At 43.6% G+C, this 22450-nt stretch overlaps 1 protein-coding gene across 1 annotated transcript in view; it reads right to left on the bottom strand.

Annotated features, from left to right (window-relative positions):
* Nucleotides 1–22450, bottom strand: part of Gpat4 (Glycerol-3-phosphate acyltransferase 4) — a 40775-nt gene that overhangs the window by 14381 nt on the left and 3944 nt on the right. Inside the window, exons 2-10 of the mRNA XM_077687739.1 lie at nt 20050–20164; nt 19883–19992; nt 19729–19826; nt 15637–15702; nt 9047–9121; nt 8626–8715; nt 2641–2734; nt 2466–2581; nt 2335–2390 (exon numbers count right to left, since the gene is read on the bottom strand). Coding sequence (XP_077543865.1) covers nt 2335–2390; nt 2466–2581; nt 2641–2734; nt 8626–8715; nt 9047–9121; nt 15637–15702; nt 19729–19826; nt 19883–19992; nt 20050–20164 — 820 coding nt within the window. The remainder of the gene's footprint in view (nt 1–2334; nt 2391–2465; nt 2582–2640; nt 2735–8625; nt 8716–9046; nt 9122–15636; nt 15703–19728; nt 19827–19882; nt 19993–20049; nt 20165–22450) is intronic.

Raw genomic sequence — 22450 nt, 5'->3', positions numbered from 1 at the left:
CCAAACAAAGAATAGGGCAGGAAGTGCAAGTAATAACCAGTTTTATTAATGATATGATTATTTAGCCCATCTGGCCATTAAAAATTTTATGTCCAGCGGAGACATCACTTTTGCACATTTTCCGAAGATTTATGATTACACGAACCTACAAACAAAAAATGAGCTTCGTAATGCACGTATTTATAGATTTGCAAGCTTGGGAATAAAACTCAGACCGCCATTTCGTAATGTCGTCTTCACCGGAGCTTCTTCTTCTTTGTAGCGTGCAGCTCGACTAAAATAAAACAACACTTATATCTATCGCAATAGGCATCAATAAAGAATAATTCCCGAAAAAACTAGGAGTTTTGGTTGCGCTCGCTATGCGCTACAGGAGCTTTTATATGGTGGCGTCAACTGACACCACCAGGGCCGAAAGGGTTAAAACAAATTCAAGCTGGGGTTACTACTGCTGCTACCATACAACCTACCAAACAGAGCTTTGTACTTTGTCCATGTAGGATGCTCGTCAAAATCAGTTCACTTCTTCATAAAGATACATTTTTTTGCCAGAATAGCTGGGAGGTATCGCTTAACTCATTCGTTACGGCGGAAAAACGGCCGATTTTGAGTGCTTCCACAAAACTTTTTTTTGCTCTTGAGCTAGTGGGCACATTTAGCATTGCTATGCACGTAATTGTAGCTTATAGATTGCTCTTACAGACACATACCAGCAGTTTCGTGAAAGGTACTACAGGCGAGCCCGCTTATAACGAACACAATGGGAAACCGAAATCACTTCGTTATATCCGCTTTTCGCTATATCTGGACAGAAAATCTATGTATACCAAAGGTAACGGGAAATGAAGATTTGTTCGTTATAACCGCTATATCGTTAAAACCGGGTTCGCTATAAGTGGGCTATACTGTATTACTTACAGTTTATTAGTCCAATTATCAGAAAAAAATGCACAAAAAAGTATACACACAACGTATATAGGCGATTGTAATGAGCCTAAAAATTATTTTAGGAATTCTAAGATATACAAATTGTTCCTACATTTCTTGGCTATGATTCAATATATATATCAACGCTGTACACCAAGTTTTGCATTTTTGTGGGCCCGTCAAACTAGCGGACCTGACAGCTGTGCCACTCCTCGAAGCCACTCGAGTGTACGTCGGTCATGCATCCAAGCACACTTTTTTGTGTTCTGACACAAAATCCTTTTCACTTTAGTGGTAAAAAACTAGAAAAAAAATCCAGCGCTCTTGAGAAGTGTCGCGCATCGCTCCGTAGCGGTAATCTTACACGACTGCAAGGCTATCATGAAGGAAATAACGCGATATAACGCTGCACATTTGGCAAAATATCCCTACCGTACGTTGTCCAGACCCTACACATCAATGTAAAGCCGCAGTCGTCAGATAGGAAGCCCGTTTTGTTTATAAATACAGCGGGATGCCGTTTTCACACAACTCGCCACTACCGCAGGTTCAAATTTCACTCTTGGCGTGGTCTCTGCACGCGAAATATCAACGAAACATACTAAAATCGAAAAATGAGTTGTTAATAAATGCGCCAGATGGCGTTAGTTGTCCGACAGGCGCCGTTTTTAGCTTTCGCGGGACGTTTGAAATCATCGGAACTCCGTGTCCAATGGACGCCATTTTCACACAAATCGCCACTATCGCAGGTTCAAATTTCACTCTTGGCGCAGTCTCTGCACGCGAAATATTAACAAAACATAATAAAATCGAAAAATGAGTTGTCAATAAATACGCAAGATGGCGTTAGTTGTCCACCAGGTGCCGTTTTTAGCTTTCGCGGGACGTTTGAAATCATCGGACACCGGCGTCCGATGGCCTATGGCGCCGTTGTGAGAAGGTTAAGGGAAAAAAAAAAAAAAAAAACTTTGAACAGGCTTGCAAACATGAAAACAAAAAAGAAAACAGTAGCCACAAGCACAGGGATGATAATCCACCACAGCTTCAAAAGATGACAAATAATCCGTTTCTATCAAAATTAATATAAAATAACGGTGGCACTTCTTGCTTCCCCCTCGCACTACTTTTTGTGGTGTAAAGGAAAAAAACATCGCACATTGCGACAGAAACTGCAGCGGTGCAATCTAAAAGAAGGTGCATGGACCATGGTGTAGTTGATTAGCATAGTGAATGGTAAAGATAGCCACCGAGTCACATGCAGTAATTATATGGGAATGTCTACTTTTAAACTTTTTTTGCTGCACTTGCACATCACGCCAACACACGACACAAACCAAAACAAAAAATGGTGACCACGTCTGGTGCTCAACCGATATTGACTGCCGCACAACGTAATAGGTGCCTCACCTTCTGGAAATATGAGGATGGGAAGCTTGGTAGGGTCTTCGACGTGCTCCCGGAGCCTACAAAATCAAGGCACAAACACTGCACCTCGTGGTTCTAATGGAGCCAGCCGTGGCACAAGAAGTTCAGCTCACCGCTTGGCGACAGCCTGTCGGTCCTTGATCTCTGCTCGCTCAAACCAGATGTGCGAAGCCGCCTTGTTCAGTGCTGTCTGGATCACCCCGATGAAGCCGCCCTGGGTCTGGCCCACCTGAGTGCAGACGGCGCGTGCTGCCCAATGCACATCTCCCCACGCAGGACGACACTCACCAGGGCGTAACAGTTGTCGCTCGCCAGCATAGCCACGTCAATGGGGGAAGTGTGGTTGGCCACACAGATGCCGCCAGGCTTGGCCCGGTTCTCTCTGAAATGCACAGTGTTCAGCTGAGCATAACCCCTGCTGCCAAACGCGTGGGATACGGTTTCATCTCCTCCTGCCCACCAGCAGGAAACGAGACACATGCTGGTGGTAAGCTGGATTTTACTACTCGCAGAACAATACGAGCTGCTGCTTACGTTCAGTGAAACAGTGAAATAATTGGTGCTCTATCTACCCTGTATGCTGACATACTATGATGCCCTATATAAAAACCATTGTTATAACAAAATAACTTCATTCGGATTCCCACTTTGTTCAAAGTGATTCATGGTCCCCACTGCAGTGCATAAAGAGCAAATTATGGCCGCCTTTAATGAAAAATGCTCATAACGAGGCCAGTTTTCTGCCACGAGGACTTCGTTATGACGAGGGTTCACTGTACCACTACGCTGGTCACATTATAGTTTACAATTCATTTGTTGCACCTGATTTGGTTACAACACACATGTGGAAGCCACAGGCCATATCATGCCCTTATTTGGCTAACTTACAACTACACACGCTGTTCTATTTAAAATAATCCACTAAACGTACAGCAAACTGACTTTTTTTGACACTGAAGTCAAAATACAAGTTGCTCTAGACTGACAGATTAGCTCACCGGGAGCATAAATATACCACCCTGACGCACAGAAAATAGCGAAAACATAATGACTGCTGTTCCTGCCACTGGCTATACTGTGCAACTTACACCAGAAGTGGTTGAAATTGCATGCGAAATATTTTCGCAATACACCTTCAGACATTTATAAAAACTTAATTTGAAGAAGTTGAAGAACAAAAAGAAAGCTAAAAACAATATCATGGGAGCCCAGTCGATGATTACGCGGTGACCCCAAACGCCAACAGGTTCATTTCGGTTTCAGTTCAGTACCTGGTGCAATGCTCGGCCAGATGGTTGCATGACCCTTGGAGTGTACTGTGTGCATAGCCAACTATTATTATGACCCTCTGCGAGTTTTTTTGCTGCGCAAAAAAAAAAAAAAATCACGGGGATGCTGATTTTGGCTAAAGTAAGTAATAACATCTTCCCTGGCTGCCGCTGGATGGTGCTACTCGTCCACTCTTGTGGTGATACCAGTTTATGAGGAGGCGTACTGCGCATGAGGGGTTGGTTTGACACCAGCCTTTACACGGCCTAAAAAGGACAATATGCTTTTCCTCAACAAAGCACCAATGCTGGTCACGGGTCGCATGAAGAAACATCTTGTTTAGTGGTCCAGAGCAGCTAAAGATGAGGGAGTTCAGGAAAGCCCAACTGATTTGACCGAAACTGAAGAAACCGATTGGTTTGTGGTAGTGCGGTATTCAGTTGCTTTTGTACCATTACACATCACCGCTGCCTCGCTTGCTTTCGGTTTATTGCAACGCAAACAGTGGCTCGAGCAGGCTGTTTGCGTCATGGGATCGCTGCGAGAAAAAGGAGGAAGCGAAATGCGCTGTTTGATTAGCGATTTCTCAGCAATGAAGGCATCTTTTAGAACTGAATCAAGGCTAAAATGGCTACGGGAAGGACAGACTTTCGTTCGAAGCCAACTTGCTAGTTGCCTTCAGTGTCCCTTTAAAGGGGTCGTGAAGAGAAAATGCATTTGTCTTTGCTTAATTTCGTCTGCTTGAACGGCCTTTTAAAACATAAATCCCAAATATTTTCACAATTTATTGCTTCAGGAATTTAGGAGGCGCCTTTGAAATTCTCGTTTTGAGGCACATCGCAAGCGACCATGCGCGTCGGTTGGCAGCACAACTAGAGTGACGTCACGTTAAGTACATTCGAGTTGAACACGTTCAACGTTCTTTGTGTATATTGTTCTGCAAAGCTGCAAACCCGATATTTTAAAAATATTGCATCCTTTATTCGTCATCAAAAAACAGTTTTCTATCCACGTGAGCAGTGCCGTGACCGCTTCAGTTGTCTGGCAACCATTGCAGCAGAACTCCGACCTACGCCCCTATTCTCGTAACTGTCCCTTTTAAAAACGTCCCTTTTGAAGCCCTTTCATCGTGACGTACTTCCGGTTAAGCAGTGAGCGTTGGCAGTAGGTTTGTTGCGCTTGTGTTATGTCACTTCCGGTTGTTTGCTTTTAGTCAATCAGGGCTCGCCAAAAGGGACAGTTTTGAAAGGGACGCAAAAAGGACAAAACTCGAGAATACCGCCCCTACTGGCTGTTTGTACAGCTTCTAGCCAGTTTCCGTGCTGAATTTCACGTTCTTTTGCTGAATTCTCTTCAGAATCTTACCTTTTTTTGTCTAAAATGGCACAAAACCGCTAAAGCAAAAAAAAAAAAAAAGTGCCCCGTGTGCGATTTGAACTTGTGGCTTCCGGGCCAGCCCAGTGTTACGGCCACCCTAGTCGGGCACTTTATCCACTACACTACCGACGTGAGAAGCGCGCGCAGTGAAAAACGCTGCATAAAAGCCTCTTCACATTTGAAACCCAGAAGTCTGTCGTGTTTTCATAAATTCTAATCAACCCAGAGCTTTAACCGCCAACTTACTGTTAAAAGCTTCTGCAGTAAGCCAAAGGAGAGCGTATACAATCAACGAAACAGCGTTAACAGCATTGTTTATTGCAGGAAACAGGAAAACAATCGTCGAACTGTGTGATGGTGGGACTCGGCGACTCAGTGCTGTATCGCTGCTTCTCGCTAGTTATTTTTTCGCTTTATGAGTAAATGAAGATGGGTTTTAAGTTCTGACTACTCGAAGTTCCTTCGATAAACGTGTGTATGTAATGAATTCTCATTTTAAGCGATTGGTCATTTATCTCGTCAGGTCAGATGTTTCACGTTCGCGCAACTCACATTACAAGCTACGTGAGACCGATGTGGGCAAACTTGTGCAAGAAGATCGGCCAGTAAAACGACAGTTTAAACTCGTGTGAAACAGCGTAAACAGTTTGCGAATGCCCAGTTTAGATTAAACGTGGTTACTTCTGTCGGCGCCACTCGCCCGCGTTGTCGACTGAAAGTTCGACCATGTTGATCCGTCATATGAGAGATCAACATCTCCCGTTCAGTTGCAGGGCGAGTTTCATCATGGCACCGATGTTCTAGCTTTACCTGACCCTTTGCAAGCCCACTCTATGTCGACATATTGTGCAGACGAGGGAGAACTATGATTGGCTTCTTACTGACTTATTGAAACGCCACTTCACGAGTTGAGGAGGAAAGCCTCAGTGAAACCGTAACTGCATTTGTTTTCCTATTTGCCGATATCGGGCAACAAAACGGGTATGCACTGTTTGTTTATCAAGGTTCCATGGTTATAAGCGCACACACAACACAATTTTTTTGAAAATCTCTTCACGATCCCTTTAACTCTTTCGCTACCGCGCCTATCAAAATCAATCAATTTGATCGATACTTTTGGGAGCGCCTTTTCAAAGTGTTCCACGCGTTTCTCGAACAAGTAAAGCTGTTCGGAGTTAGATCAGAAAATGGCCTTTCAAAATCAGTTTTGTTTTCATTTTTGCTACGGAAACGGGATTTTTGACACGCTTTTGAATCACCTGGGTGTGGAAAAGGGGCGTGGTCATCGCGCGTCACTGCTACCAACGAAGAATGCGTGCAACTCGTAATTACTCTGCACCAGCGCTTGTTTTTTGCCATCAGGGCGTGAATGGGGAACTAGCAAACGATTTTCAATCGTCCGATTCGCGCTCTGACACTAATAATCCCAGAAGTCGTCTGAAAATGTCAAGCAGTGCCTGGTTGCAAAGCTACTTTATGATTTTAGGCAGTTTTATTGCCTTTGCGCACTTTGTTCTAAGTACTGTGGTAGTTCTACTTACCCCAGGACCATTCGCAAACAGTTTACAACAGTTTCGGTATCGTTTCTGCATCGCGAAATTCATATTTAGCGCTACTACGCAGTTACCCAACTTCAAGGCTACCTGCCATGGCGCCTGGAGCGTCCGCGACTGATCCTCGAACAAAGCACGGCGCTCCTGATTTCCCCCACCCTAACCCGATTTCTGCGATAAGAACTTCAGATGCAAGTCAAAAGATCACACCCAGTAGCCAGATATCTGTTCCGCCGAGGACAGCGCTTCAAACCGGCCTTACACTGCCAGCTGTTCGACTTCCAGTTTTGTTTCCATGCGAGGGTATATCCGGGTGTCTAATGTTGCTGCTTAGTTGAACTGTCTATTCGGACGGAGTGTCCGAGAAGTTTATGTACTGTTTCATTTGAAAAATGTTCGGTGGCGCTGCAATAGAGGAGGCTCGTTGTGCTGATCTTTTTCATCGCGCAACTGCTACTCGGCCAAAGATCGCAGGGCACGATTCTAGCTCATCGTACCTCATTTTTGCGAGCAAGGCTACAATAGCGAGTAAGAAGATGATAATAAAGCTCAGCTTTATGTTTTGAGAGATAACTGACCATGAACAACAACAAGCATCAGCCACGGCATTCTGTTTTCAACTTCATGCATGTTTTTTTCCGCATTGCGTGCTAGTCCCAAATATTGTGCTTGCTGTAAATGAAAAGTCAGCCATTGACATGATGTTTTTACGTTATGTGGGGGCAAATTGGTGCCTCTGATAATGACAAACCGCCAGGTTTATTCCAGGAAACCACCCGAAATTGCACATTTTGAATTGGAGGTTGGGCTTCACCGCATGACACGAGCACCGTGCATGCTAATGCTAACATTTTTTTTTATATCTGACAAACTGTTCCGCGCAAGTCGACATTTTTTCTAGGGCGTGTTTTTAAAATGTTTCCCTACAAAATGTATATTCTAATTTTTTTCTACTACCGGTGGTTTGATAAACACAACTCCTTTTTTATCATTTTTTTCGACAACTTGACAAAAATTTTGATTTTGATATATTTTTTACAACTATGATACATAAAAACCTTTAAAAAACTGGTGTTATTGGAAAGGCCGTTAAATAATCTGCATTTTGTGTTCCTGCAATTAGTGTTTAACCAATTTTTTAGCAGGAAAAAAAATGTTTTCTTGGACCCCTAAAATTAGTCAATTTTCCGGCGGTAGCGAAAGAGTTAGGTACAGCCCAGTGCACTCTCAGTCGCACCACCTGTCATGCCAAAGTACACAATTATTGTGTGCCCTCTGTAGGGTGTGCACCATCCGTGAGAAACCAATACAATTATACCTTTATGGTAACCACTATTGGTTTCATCTAAATATGGTGAAGCAAACAGACTCAAGACACTCTGACCTTGACACCAGAGACCAGAAATCACACTTCCATTATTTGAATTTTCTGGCACTCAGATATGCAGCTTTCAAGGTACTTCCATGCACCCAGCTATGCCCTCTTACTTTCATTTATACCGAGGGAGGAGGAATCACATTAATTATTTCCAGGATTCCACCTGCTCATCTATTCCACCAGTGCAATAAATGCCATCCAATCAAATTACGCTCCCCACGACGCAGGCTGCTCATACTTCAGGCAGGGTATATCCTAGGAGACCCAAAAATGGTACCACTGCTCCTTCGTTAACTGTATCTCCTTGCTTTGGGTACTGCACACTCAGATGATAACGGCACATGCTTTGCTCAGTTACAACACTCTACTGTAACGAGCTCTGACTGAATGATATTAGTTAACAAGCTGAATAACAGATACAACAAACTAATCCTGAAATAGTAGATGTAATGACTGTCAGAATTTTTAAAGAATGAAAGAATAAATTCCACTAGCTCTGCCATATTCAAAAGTTTACATTACTTATAGAACAAACTGGAATTAGAACTTATTTTTGCCATATGCTTTTCATGTGCAATGGTTTTTATCACGTTCTCTAGCAAAGGGAGAAAATACAGCTCCTCAAACTGGTTCATATCTTCGCACACGTGGCTGCAAGCACACAAAAATGGCCCAAGTATAATAGTACACTGTTACCTGTTGTGGTAGGTGACTATGGCGGAGACAGCTCGTGACAGAATGCGGAAAGTGATCAGACTGACATGCCAATACAGGAATCGCTTGAGCCTGAAAGCAACAGTTCACAAAGCTATTCACCACACACATAATGTGACAAGGGGGAAAGAAAAAAAAACATCAGCCAGATAATTTCAGGAACCCGGAACTGAGCTTCCATATTAAGAAATTCTTACTGTTTCGATACAGCAGTCACTGCAGTTTTGCACATTGGTTTAAGTTTGCTGTGGAACTAACCAATACTTGAAATCCACATCCTTTTTCATTAATCACCCACAATATATATCCGATAATGTAATCGCCCAATATCGTCACCCTCTTCAGGGCGATGTTGACTGCTCTAAGATTATCCCTGCACCACCTTGATGCAAGCCTCACTTACCGGCCCTCGGGAAAGTAGCCCAGAACGGCGGTGCAGCAGATTAGCCAGATCATGCCGATGCAAGTCAGAGCTACCCTGGAAATTTAAAGTAACAATGATCAGATGATTTTGGAAAAAGCAGCCAACAACAAGACAGTACTAGCAATATATAAAAAGAAAAATAGCGTTGCAAAGAGGACAAAACAAAATGAAGAATGCACAATAAACCAGTGCTTATTTTCTTCAGGCATGTTAAACCAACTCAATCCGTCAGGCTTCTGCTACCAGTGCCCTGGAAAAGTTCAGCCCCCTAACCGCATGTGAAGCACACATAACAGCCACTTCACCATGTTACTGATTCTAGCGGCATTTTCCCTTTATGTGCAGGGCTTTGAGCAGTAAAAATCCTAGCTTGAAGAAGTGACCCACGTTATATAAAGTATAAGCCAAAATGTGTGAATGTTTTTGGAGTCTGAAGCATACATCAAGCAATTCATAAAGGTTTTAGACATTTACTCTGGAAGCTATAGCAAAAAAATAATAAAAAAAAGGGTCAGTTAATGCATTACGTGTTTTTCGTGTTCTTCTAACCTTCTTGTAAATGCCCATTAGAGTAAAAATTTACCTGAAAGTATTTTTTGAAACATAAAAGCCTATCTTTTGAACATTTTCATTACCTGGAACATAACTGAAAAGTGCCAGTTGACTAACAAACCCTGAAGAAACTGACTAAGAAACTGTGGAGCAGCCATAAATAAAGATTCTGAGATTCAGTTGCACTGACCGGCTAATATCATAAAAGCATTTCATCTGCCTCATACACAAACAAAAAAAATACACAATTAATTAGAGTTAACATTCTTTTGAACAAAGGGGTAAAAATATAGAATACAATGGCAGGTGATATGTGCCTCAATGCACACACACACCTTCTCCTCAATCCACCCATCATCACACTTGTATACAGGGGTTCCAATGAATCATTAACAGGATTCGTACAGGCTTCAAAAGCAAAAATTCAGGGGTTTTCAAAGACTTTCAAGGACCAGAAAATACATTTTCAAGGACCCTGTGTCATGCTTTATCTGGGATTATTATTAACTTTATCAACACAATGCAAAAGTTGTTTATTGCACAATGCCTACATTAGTGCACAACATTTAGATAGGTGCTAACAAGTTTGTGAAAACTCCCCCAGGTTTATTTTTATTTTTCTTGCTGTTTTTTTCAGGCTGTTTGATTTCAAAACTCAATTAATGCTGCCCGCATCTCCTGCTTTGTCAGCAAAGGTTAAATTAAAACATTAAATCAGCAACTGTTGCTGAAAGCTTTGCCTTTGTTTTTCGGATGTTGTCAAGCTCTTCCCCAACAATGCATCTTTTCAACTGCCTTGCTCCCGCAATCTGCTCTTTCTCTGAGATTTCAGATTTCTACCTGCTTTGACATAACTAATCATTAGTGAACTCATCAGAGAGGGTGACGTAACAGTTGCATTTCTCTATCTCCCGTTACAGAGATAAAAGAAAAAATGGCCGAAATCCGCAGTATGCCATGTAAAAGTGCACCGTTTCTCCCCACGACAGGAGGGCTTTGCCACTCTGCTATCTGGAAACATTTTACTGAAGAGGTCAATTATGTGCAATTACGAACGTTAGTAGGGGCAAGATGTTACCACCTTTAACGTCCACAAAATCTCTAAATCTGTCACCAATGTATGCACCTTGCACTGTGCTGGGGCTGCATGGATGGATTAGGCCTTTACTAACAGCACCAGATACTTTCAAGGAGCTACTATCTCCTGTACTCATGTTGTCACGGCTTTTTTAGCGCCAACTCTCCCACTAAAAAATGTCAAACATATTACTGCATGGTTCACATTTCACGCAAGTAGCATTCATTGGATCTGGCAAAATTGATTGATTGATTGATTGATTGATTGATTGATTGATTGATTGATTGATTGATTGATTGATTGATTGATTGATTGATTGTAGGGCTTAATGCGCCGAAGCAATGCAGGCGATGAGGCACGCCGTAGTGGAGGGCTCCGGATTAATTTTGACCACCTGGGGATCCTTAACGTGCGCCGAAATCTCATACACACGGGCGTTTTTGCTTTTCGCCTCCATCAGAAAAGCGGCCACCGCGGCTAGGTATCAAACCCGCACCCTCGTGCTCAGCAGTGCTCAGCCTCGTGCTCAGCCTTAGCCACTGAGCCGCCACGACAGGTGGGTCTGGCAAAACCCTGTCTTCATATGGCTCTTTGCTCAGCCATCACAGCTGAGAGGTGCACTTCCCAGGCATGATGAACTTCAACGATGTCCATGTCCACCATTTGCCACGTAAAAGCAAAATCAAAAGGAGCATATGAGGTGCAGCAAACATGCAACGGGAGAGCGTCCACAGGCACAGGCTACGACAGAAGATGCAAAATGAAGAACAAAAGCCAGATTCCACTGGATTGTATCATGACATGGATTGGATTGAGAAGTCCCTGCTCCCAATGTTGCCTTGTATTAACAAAAATCCACTGAAATTGTTGTAATTTTATGCAATAGTGAAACTTGATTGTTACAATGTTTTTTTACATTGGTTAACACCTCACCCTTACGCTGTCACTGACGTACCGGTACGTTTTTGCATTTCTCCTCCGCAGTGTCACTGATGTAGCGGTACATTCTCCATTGTGTTCAAAAATTTGTGCCATAGCGCAAAGCTGGCATGCCTGGACTGTTCGCGCCATGTGTCGAATCTTTCTAGTAGCGCGAATTTTCACTCGCAAGCTCTCTAACTACAGTATATTAAAGAGTACGGAGTGACCGCGCCCACCCTCCATTGCTAGAGGGCATGGTCGCTCCGCGCGCTGTACTCTGTCGGGATGAGTGACCATGCAGTCACGCATGCGATTACAGGTGCAAAGGTTGCTGTGCCATCCGCAATGGGTTTCTAGGTTTTTCTTATTATTAATATTATCATTCTGTTCCCGCGTCTGCTACGGTGAGCCAGGCGCGTCAGCTCAGCGCGGCGTTGCCTCTCTAATAAACCAAAATATGACTCAATCGCGGCTTTCACTCGCTCGCTGTGCCCTCACTTGCCGCTGTCAGCAGCAAATGAGGTTGTTGTATCAATGTCGTATCCCCTTTTTACCTCTATCTGACATCATTATTTTGCAACGCATCATTTCTGTGTGTTGTGCGGCTGCTGAAAGAGCTCCCTCCATGCGCGCAGTTACTTTCAGATGGCTGACCATGCAGGGCCTTCGACTGCGGACAGGAGCGATGGTTCTTCCGATTCCGATTTGAATACAAGCCGAGTTAGGATTCGGATCCTGAGAGTTTCTCATCTGAGGAAGGGGTGCGAGTTCCACAGCATCAGATTCTGATGTTGAAATGGTGGGGTCGTCGTCCCGGAAGCGTGCATGGCATACTGAAAATATCTGGAAGAATGGCAATTTCTCACCCACGCTCTTTCTTTTCGACGCGTTACATTATGGACGCTATCATAGTCAAATATATCACTATGCTCCTTCCTTGATATTCCGGAAACCAAGCCAACACTGGCGGTGCATCACTGCCAGAAACACCTGACAGTGAAAGGGTTAAAATACATGACAAACACTTTAAATTTTTGGGAAAAGGCAGAGCCACTGATTATCACCATGAAAACGAAAGGTTTCCAAGGACCACTAAAAAATTCCAGGACTTTCAAGGCCTTTAAAATGACACTTCTTAATTCAAGCGTCTTCGGGGACCTGTGCGAACCCTGCATAAAGCAACAGAACCCTACCGCTCTTTGCGAGCTCATGTCATCCCCTGAAATTCTTTGCACTCCGTGCACCCCATTCTACACATCGAAAAAGCCACAGCGTGCAAGAACATGTGTACTCCCAGCCCAGTAGGGGAGGAAGACAAGTTTTGTTGGAAAAATGATGGGAAGTGGCTACGCATCTCGCTTCACTTTTGCCCCTTTCCTTACAATCACCATCGGCCCATTTATCCTTTCGCTTCTGCATTTTGTTCTTGTTTTTATGGTCCAACAGACAGAAGTCCCACAATACCCATGCTGCCTCGAGCGCCGTTTTGGCATAACCATTTATGAAGAGGCCTGTCTGATGCATCGTGTACTGCTATTTCTCTCTGGGTGAAATTCGGTCAGTTACATCATGCCACTCCCTCCCATCAATCAGACATGAATTTCCTTAAAAATAATACTACAAATTAACAAATTGGTGACTATGGTTATTTATTTAATGACAGCCTGGATTCCAGGCTCTGAACAAGTGTGGATGGTAAAAAGCAGCTAAACATATCAACAATGAAAATTACACGTTTCAAGACATCAATGCATTAAGGGGCCATGAATAAAAAATGTATTTATTTGCCTCAGCTCAATTTTATCTGCTTTAATAGGCAAATTTTCAAGAACATAAATCCCAAATTTTTTAGAAATCCATTGCTTCTAGATTTTACTAGATGTTTTCGAAATGCTCATTTTGAGGCGCATCTCGAGAGACTATGCGACACTGTCGGTCGACAGTGCAACTAGCAGGGACATTTAAAGGAGTACTGACACCAAATTTTCATGTTCACTTTTATAGCTTTTATAAATGCCCAACCGCCTGTCAACCCCGAAACAGTAATAAAAATACTTGAGTGCGTGGTAATTACGTTGAACGGCCTCAAAATCACGAGTTTCGGTTTCTATCGTTTCCAGCCCAAAGGGCACATAGGACAAAAACCACACTAAGACCTCACAGCAGCACGGAGGTCTGCGGAGACATTCTTTTGAGTGCCCTGCCGCCGGAGCTGAGCGACTGAGCTGCTTGAAAGCATTTAGGCCTAACATCGCGGCAGATATTTGATCACCGCTTTCAATAAATGTCCTGATGGCCACTTCTTTTGCAATTCTAGGCTGCTTCTTTCCCCTGTGTTGAACTTTGTTATTGGCAAGAGTTATTTTCCGGTGAGCACTAATGCCCGCAGCTCTGGCTATGTGCATCAGTTCCTGGACGCACCAGTGCCTAGTCACCGCTCGGCGGGCCGCGCATGTGAAGTGATGTCAAGAATTTGGTTACGTCACCTTCATTTCCCTGCCATAGAGTGATGTCATGCTAATGTCCATTTGCTGCGATAAACGAGATCCACCAGCACGATAAACGAGATCAAATTAAAGTATGTATGTTCCACGCATCACAGACCGCTCATTCAGGATATTCTGTTCAGTAAAGGAATAATAATATTACAACCAAAATTTGGTGTCAGTACCCCTTTAAGAATATTCGAGAGTACACCACTTTGTGTATATTACTTTGTAAAGCTGTAACCCACATATTTAAAAAACAATGCAGCCTTTATTGATTGCCCTAAGTTTTCTATCAACATGACCGGCACAACCTCTTCAGTTGTTTGGTAGCCACTGTAGTATAACTGGCTCTTGGGACACATTTTCGTCGTATCAGATGGCACAAAGCCGGTCACAAAAGAAAAAAAAAAATTTCTTCTTGCGCAATTCTAACTAGTGGCCGCCACGCCCACCTGCATTGGAAACAGATGCCTTAGCCACAAGGCCACAGGCAGAAAGAGTGTGCGCATCCGAAAAATGCAGGAGCTGGTTTGTATTGGCAGCCCAGCATTCCAATCTAGTCTCCACAAATTCTAGTTCACCAGCAGCTTTAACCCCCAACTTACTGTCGAATGCTTTTGCAGTAAAGCATATGTGAGCATATCCTGCCGACTAAACAACGTTAACAGCATTAGTTACTGCACAAAAAAAACCAAAATGTGCGAAGGTGAAGCCCTGCAAAGCGCAGTACCACTGTTGCTCGCTCAATGTTATTACGCTTGGCAAGTAAAAGACTTGTCGATTTTAACTTCTGACTTTTAGAAACGTGTTCATGCAGCAAATTCCCATTTTAAGCATTCAGTCATATATGCCGCCAGGTCAGAAAGTTTGCCTTCACTTCACTCACATTAGAGGTTACGTGACTTAGACGTCAGCAAACTCAAGCAAGACTATCGGCCAGTAGAACGACCATTTTGACTGGAATGAAACAGCGAAAAGAGTTTACACATAGCCAATTTACGTTAAACACAGTTACTTGTGCCTGCGCCACTCGCCCGGGTATGCAAGAGTTGTTGACTGGGAGCTGACCAGTCGTACCAGAGGTGAAACATCACCCCTTCAGTAGCATGTGAATTTCCTAACGGTGCCAATGTTGTTGCAGTACCTAACCCTTTGCGAGCCTGCTCTACACAGACATGTTGGGCAGACAGAGGGGAGCTATGATTGGTTTCTTAATTAACCTGATGTCATTTCACGACTTGAGGAGGAAAGCCCTAGAAAAACCGTAACCGAATTTTTTTTACTTATCTGCTGATATCGTGCGACCAAACGGCTATGCATAGTTTGTATGTCAAGGGTCCACAGTCCTAAATACCCACAAATAATTTTTTTGAAAATCTCTTCCCAACTCCTTTAATAAAAAACAAGGTGTAAATCCGGTAATGCGACAATACTATAAGTTCGGTAAGAGACACGCTCTAAATGGGGAAACTACAAAGGGCCAAAACAATTTGTTTTCACTCACTGGCTAGCAACTGGATGTCACTAACCTCATTGGAAACAGGATAACATAGCGGAGCAGGCAGCCAATGCACCAGATTACTGTCAGCCGAAAGCTGAAAGAAAAAGGAACTGTTATTAGAAACATAACCACAAAAAATACAAACCAAGCATTTCCACTTACACTGCATAATACATAAAAAGTACTCGAGAACTGGTCGCTATGAGAAATCCCAGCATCAACTCTACCTGTGATGAGTGAATGCTGCATTAATGTAGTTTTCAAAAAATTGCTAGCGTATACCTGCTTAAACTTCAGTTAAGCTCGTACAATGGTTACGACTAAGACCAGCCAACATGCGTAGCCTTGCTGTAATTGTTTAACCCAAGCATGCTGCTTTTGCTTCGCCCCCTATCCTCTTAACCCCTTTCCCCATAAGGCCAGGCACTATCAAGATACAACGAAATACGAACAATGGAGCGCGTGTCTTTTAGTACATGCTGCGCATCCTGGTAACCGGCTGCGCATGCACTGTAGGAGTAAGTTAACCAGAGTTTGCGTCAAACCTAGGGTTGCCACCTTTCCCCGAAAAAAAAAAAACCCGGCCCTTCAAGGGGGGGGGGGGGGGGGGGGAGGGGGAGGCGTGGTATAAAGAAGGTTTAATTTGTGTTGAAAAAAAGAAGCCACATTTTCTTTTTTTTTGCCCTGCAATGCCATTTATTGTACTGTTCTCCTACAGAGAAATCAACATAAAGCGCGTACTGAAAGTGGTTGAGATTTTGGTTATTGCTCTGAATGTGCTGCACTGAAAAGTGACCGCACTTGCTGACCGCGCCGGCGGCATTTCGTTGCGTTGTTCCTCCCCTTGGTCCCCTTCCATCTCAGGAATCGCGCTCGGCCATGCATTTTCTCTGCTCGCGTATCTTTGCACAGCTTGCCGACACACATTTATAGTCGTAGTTGCTGTATTGACACTTACAAATGGTCAAAAAAGAAATAACCGCGGGATGATAGCCAAAAAACCGGCCAACGCCGACCGGTTTTAGGTACAGACCGGCAACCGGCCCGTTGCCTAAAACACCGGTTGGGCCAGCCCAAAACCAGTCAGGTGGCAACCCTAGTCCAACCTTGGCATGGAAAGACCATCGCTCAGTGTCTGAGCATTCTGATTTGGCCTACCGCCGCATTTGGCACCGTTGCCTCTGCCGTTGTCCAACTCTGCTGCATATGACTGATACGTAGGATGGGAATGGCACACGACAGTCAGATCACAGTAACGCAAACAGGCGCCAAATGTGGAGGAACCAAAAGGTTCACACACCAAGCGATGCTCTTTCCGTACCAAAGTTCGACATGAACTCTCGTTACCTTTTTCCTACAGTGCATACGTGGCCCGTCGCCAGGATGCACAGCATGTACTGAAAGCCGTGCACTCTGTTGTTCATAATTCAATTTATCTTGACAGTGCATCTTAGCATGGCTCTCGTGTAGTCAACGACTCATTAGATGTACAACAAAGCTATTGATTTGCTTTTTACAGCAAAAAAACACCAGTACTGTCGTCAAATGGGCCATCAGATGGAAGCTAACAAAGCGTTACGCAAGATTTTGATCACGACTAAGACAGCTGATATTCTTTAAAATTTTTACAAATGGTCTTGCAATGCGCAGGTGTCAAGTGCAGGCAGGAACACAAGATATGGGGAATCCTTTCACACTGAACATAATGTTGACATTGTTTTCAAGCATTACAGAAACTTTCCTTGTGAGACTGATAAAGGAAGCTAGGGGAACAAGTGAGTTCTCCACAACAAAAATGCATTCACACAGAGAGGAGGCCATATACCAAAATTCTGAGCACCCATCTACACTTTATTTGCTTTGCAGTTGAGGGGTACTCATGCTAAGCACTTTTATAATTACATCTATAATTATAATTATAATAAGATCTTACAATTACAGCCCAAAATTTCAGTTAATTCAAACATTTATAAAACCCACACTGCTTGCCCATAGGCTCAATTTATTTTTACCCGCTTATCTCTAAAGGTTTCTGGAGTGAACTTCAGATAACATGATATGGAAGATCACCTGCAAAAACTCTGAAAAACAACTTCTTACAGTGGCTTTGTATAAAGCATGTAAATTAAGCAACTGCAGCATTATTTTTTCGACTAAATTTGAATGTTGAAAAAAGGAAACCATCACAGAATTTTCACAACCAAGTGATTTTTGTATATACTGATATTAAAATTCACGTTTCCAAGAAACCATGCCTCTTCAGTTCTCTGCGCCACATTCTTAGAAAGCCTGGTTTATAATTTTTTCTTCTTTCAGCACCTGTAGTTGTTCTTCATAACAAGTGCTGTCAATCTTTTGCCAGCAGCAATCTTTTGTCCTACCAGCAGGTAATGCATCTGGCTGCCACCCACAAATCACAAGTTCTATTTCAACTCCTCATTCCACTTGTTTTTTCAGGTTACTAACTTTTGCATTTTAGGATTTAACCATCTGGCTATTATCCAAATGCATTTTTTGAACACGACGACACAATGGCCCAGTCGATATCACATCTGTCGCCCACATAGGAGACTGATTGATTGATTCATTCATTGTAGGGTTTAATGCGCCGACGCAACGCAGGCGATAAGGCGCGCCATAGTGGAGGGCTCCAGATTAATTTTGACCACCTGCGGATCTTTAACATGCGCCGAAAGCTCGTACGCACGGGCGTTTTTGCTTTTCCCCTCCATCAGAAAAGTGGCCGCCGCGGCCGGTAATCGAACCCGCGACCTTGTGCTCAGCAGCGCAACGCCTTAGCCACTGAGCCACCGCGGCGGGTCCCCACATAGGAGACCATGGTTTGATTCCCAGCACTGACTAGTTTGTTTTCCTTCCCGATAAATTATTTTTTTTTCTGCTCAAACATTAATGCATGCTGCATATACAACTGCCTGAGAAATTGAGAGATGTTTGCGTAGGAATACTTTGCATTTTAGAAGTATTGATGAGGAGGGAGAGAGAATAAACTTTTTATTGAGAAAGTTTGGACCATTACTGAAGCACTATTCAAATGAATCAAAAACCAAACACATCTCTATTTGGCAAATTTTCCTATTTTTTCAGTTTTCTTGCTACATCACTACGCCATTTTATTTTAATCCAAGTGTTCACTTGATTTTGCATCCACCCCCCTCTAATAACATTGCAGAAACTCTGTGGACAATTAAGTGAATTTTCTGGCCAACTAAGCAATTTTTTTAAATGCTGTGCAGCCAGACAGTGGTTTATTCACTAATTAGAAACTATGCAAAAATAATTAAAAAAAAACTAGTAGCTCTTTATCTGAATTGCATTAGATAGAGACCATAACTATTCCGTTTGAAGTCTAGTTTTTAAAAGTGCAAGTGCCACTCACACTTGGTTAACTAACACACGCAATCACTTAAGGTGTAGTTTACGGTTAATAAGTCGTCATGTCAAATCCCCACATTAACACTACCTACGTCGTTGTGGCTGGTAAGGCCATACTACCGTTTAATCCATAGCACTTTTCCATTGCTTGGGGCAGCTCAGCAAGTTTATATTGTAAATTAATATCTGTGGTACATGACCTTCCCTTTTCACCTGGATTCAATGCACGCACTGATTTGCTTCACCAGTAAAGAGCTGCAAGAATGTGCGAATTGCTAGCCCATGAAAATGATTTAATGGAGCTACAGAAGGAAAGCCTACTTTGTGCGTAGAGTAGGCATTCTAGAAGTGCGACAGCAAAACTAAAATATGCCCTCAGTGTGGTAGTACTTTTCAGTTCTAGATGCTGGGAAGAGACCGAGAATAATTGAAGCTGCCAGTTCTGCAACATTTATGGAGCGCTGAAAGCTTCAGTTTATGAGCACAAACAGAACAATTTCATGTGTAGACCCACTGAGCAGCCTGTCCAAACGCAAAACAGTTTAAATGTGAGCCCTCAATGCATCAAAAGAGTGCGACACCACCTCACTCTACCTATGGATCGCTCCTTCCTTTGTTGCCAATTTATGCCCCAGCTTGCTAAATTCACAAACACTTGGCGTGCAATTTGCGCATGATGAACATAAACAAAGTGCTTAGCAATGAGGGGCATGAATACCAAGCTAACCTGACAAACGTGTAGTTTTTGTTGGTCCTCGTCAGCAAGTTCCAGGAAGGCAGCTCTTCGGTCGCAAACCGCTTGGTCACCACATCGTCAATAATGGCCTGGGAAGAAAACGCACGAGCGTCAAGACCACGGCCGATCGGAAGCCAGCCCGTACCTCGACTCCTTTCTTGATGAAGTAGGTGATGTCGCCCAGATGGTACTCCTTGAGCGGGATGTCGATGATGGGCTGCTCCGCTCCCACAATAACCTCGTCCCTCGTGATCACTGCAAGTGGCACAAGAGCAGTCAGCGCCGGATCGCCAAGAGCCCAAGCGATGTCACCTGAAGTGGTGGTAGTGGGGAACGTGGGCTCAGACGCCAGTTCCCTCAGGTCGTCGGCACTCTCCTCCCGCAGAAGGCGTTGTCGGTTGGCTCGTTCGATTTTGATTCGTCCATACTGCAAGGACAAGGCAAGACGTCTCTCTGACCACACCTCTGCTTGCCAAGACGCGGCAAGGCCACCCACCCAGACACGACTACTGCCTCCAGCATTAGGAGTCGGGCAACAAATAAGGGGGGGGGGATGGAGAAAAGAAAAATATCCAGCACAGTTAAATGGCGGTGCAGGCTACAAAACCTAATGTGGCATAAACTTACACAGAGTCCTTCATTTTGACAAAGTAGGAATTGCTTCAGCATGTCAAACACCAAAATTTAATTGTCAGCAGTTTTTCATTTTGGCCTAAAGACACTGAGTAGTATGCCAGCATACAGAGATGTTTTTTAGCTGCTATGGTAAAGCAGCGTACCAACCAGAAATTGCTACTTATGTTTGCAAACAGCATTTGAAGCAATTGGCATCCAAGAGAAATGTCACACGGCAGAGCCGTTCAGCATAACAGCTAGACTACTACTGTCAAGGTTCATTACAACAGGTCGCCACGATTCTGTGAAGAAAATTTTATATCCATTATATTATGTAACCAAATCAGGGGTAGAAGTACCCCTAAAAAAACATAACGTTATCAGCGTGACCACACAAAACCTTATCCGTCATAATTTAAAAAAAAAAAAAAAATCGTGCAATACGAGATTGTAGGTACCGCTTCAATGATTCTACTGCAGTAGCCTTGCACTGCATTTCTACAGCTACAAAACTTCATGAGAGCACATGTTTAAAACAAAGACTGTCACACTAAGCTTCACCTGTGGCTCCCTCTACAGCAGTGCTCTCATCTGATGCAAGCCATCAGTGGTCCTCTGCAGGCGGCACAATACATACCTTTAAAGGGACAGACAACCGATTTTTGTCGAGCATATACCCTCTATCCCAAATGAAAGGGCATCACTTCAAGCACCTTAACGAGAAGCGGTTTTGCTGATAACGCCCTAGAACTTTTTACATCGAAATTTTTAGATCTACAAGCCATATGTGTCCCCCCAAAAAATAATGCTGGCAACCATGACATACAGTAGCGCAGCAACATACTTTTGTCTGTATGCGAATGAAAAGCGATATTTAAAAACTTGTCCCGAGCTAAAAAAAAAAAAGTGTGAATCGCAGGCTTTCTTATTCCTTATCGAGTTTTTTTTTTTTAATTCACCAGTCGTTTTTGCACAAAGGCGCCATCTGTTAAGATGCATGATAGGTAGAATTTGGCTTCACGCATGCTTCACGTTGTGGAGGTCGGAAGTTCGATTCTGCCCGGGCGCGTCCTTTTTTTTTTTAAAGCTGCCGTTGGCGTATTTGGAAACTGAAATCGAATATTTTGGCACAACAAACGCCCCTGAGTCAGGCAGAATCGCCAAAGCTCCTTCACTGGGTCTGTTGGCTGAACGCTGACATTATTCTAGGCATGGAGGCTCAGCCCCACTGAGAGCAACCCAGCGGCGGCGGGCGGCGTTGGTGGGCAGTGTGTCTTAAAAATTTTCAACATAACGTTTAAAAATACATATACGATTTAAACTTATACAAATACTTGTGTTAAAAGGTTTTCAATAAGTGAATAAACGTTTCAGCAGTTACAATAGATGCTAGGTTTGCAGGTCACGTGACAGGGACACATTGTAGTGTCAAGTTTCGACACTACGAACTGCCACCCTTCCGATTTCAGAAAGTTTGCTGCCAAATTAAAATTATTTCCGCCAATTTGTTTAGAAATTGCTTGTGGTTAGCGGGCTATGCAAAACGCTGGCTTTCATATGAACTAGAGAACATGTACGCGACGAAAATCGGTTGTCCGTCCCTTTAAAAGCTCTCCATAATCTAAAGCGTCATCATCAAGGCAATTAGTCACAACATCATCATCACCAACAACAACAATCATCATCAACAGCCTATTCAGGCACACTGCAGGACGAAGGCCTCTCCCACTGACCTCCACCCGCTCCTGTACTGCGCAGCCCGAGTCCACTCTTGGCCTCCGAATTTTCTTATTTCGTCTCTCCATCGAGTTAATGGCCTTACCCTTCTAGTCCCATCTCAGTAGCTAAGGTGTGCTGCTGAGCACGAGGTCGCGGGTTCGCTTCCTGGCCGCCGCGGCCGGTTTTCTGATGGAGGCGAAAAGCAAAAACGCCCGTGCGAACGAGATTTTGGCGCACGTTAAAGATCCCCAGGTGGTCAAAATTAATCCGGAGCCCTTCACTACAGCACGCCTCATCACCTGCGTTGCGTCGGCCCGTTAAACCTTACAATCAATCAATGGTCCCGTCTCTCGGCGTCCACTCTGTTACCCTCATGGTC

The sequence above is a fragment of the Haemaphysalis longicornis genome, unplaced genomic scaffold (assembly GCF_048455015.1).
Source record: "Haemaphysalis longicornis isolate Haplotype H1 unplaced genomic scaffold, Haemaphysalis longicornis Haplotype H1 scaffold_1, whole genome shotgun sequence".
NCBI classification, from domain to species: domain Eukaryota; kingdom Metazoa; phylum Arthropoda; class Arachnida; order Ixodida; family Ixodidae; genus Haemaphysalis; species Haemaphysalis longicornis.
Note: the sequence above shows the minus strand (reverse complement) of the source record. Positions and strands in the feature narration are given on the sequence as shown.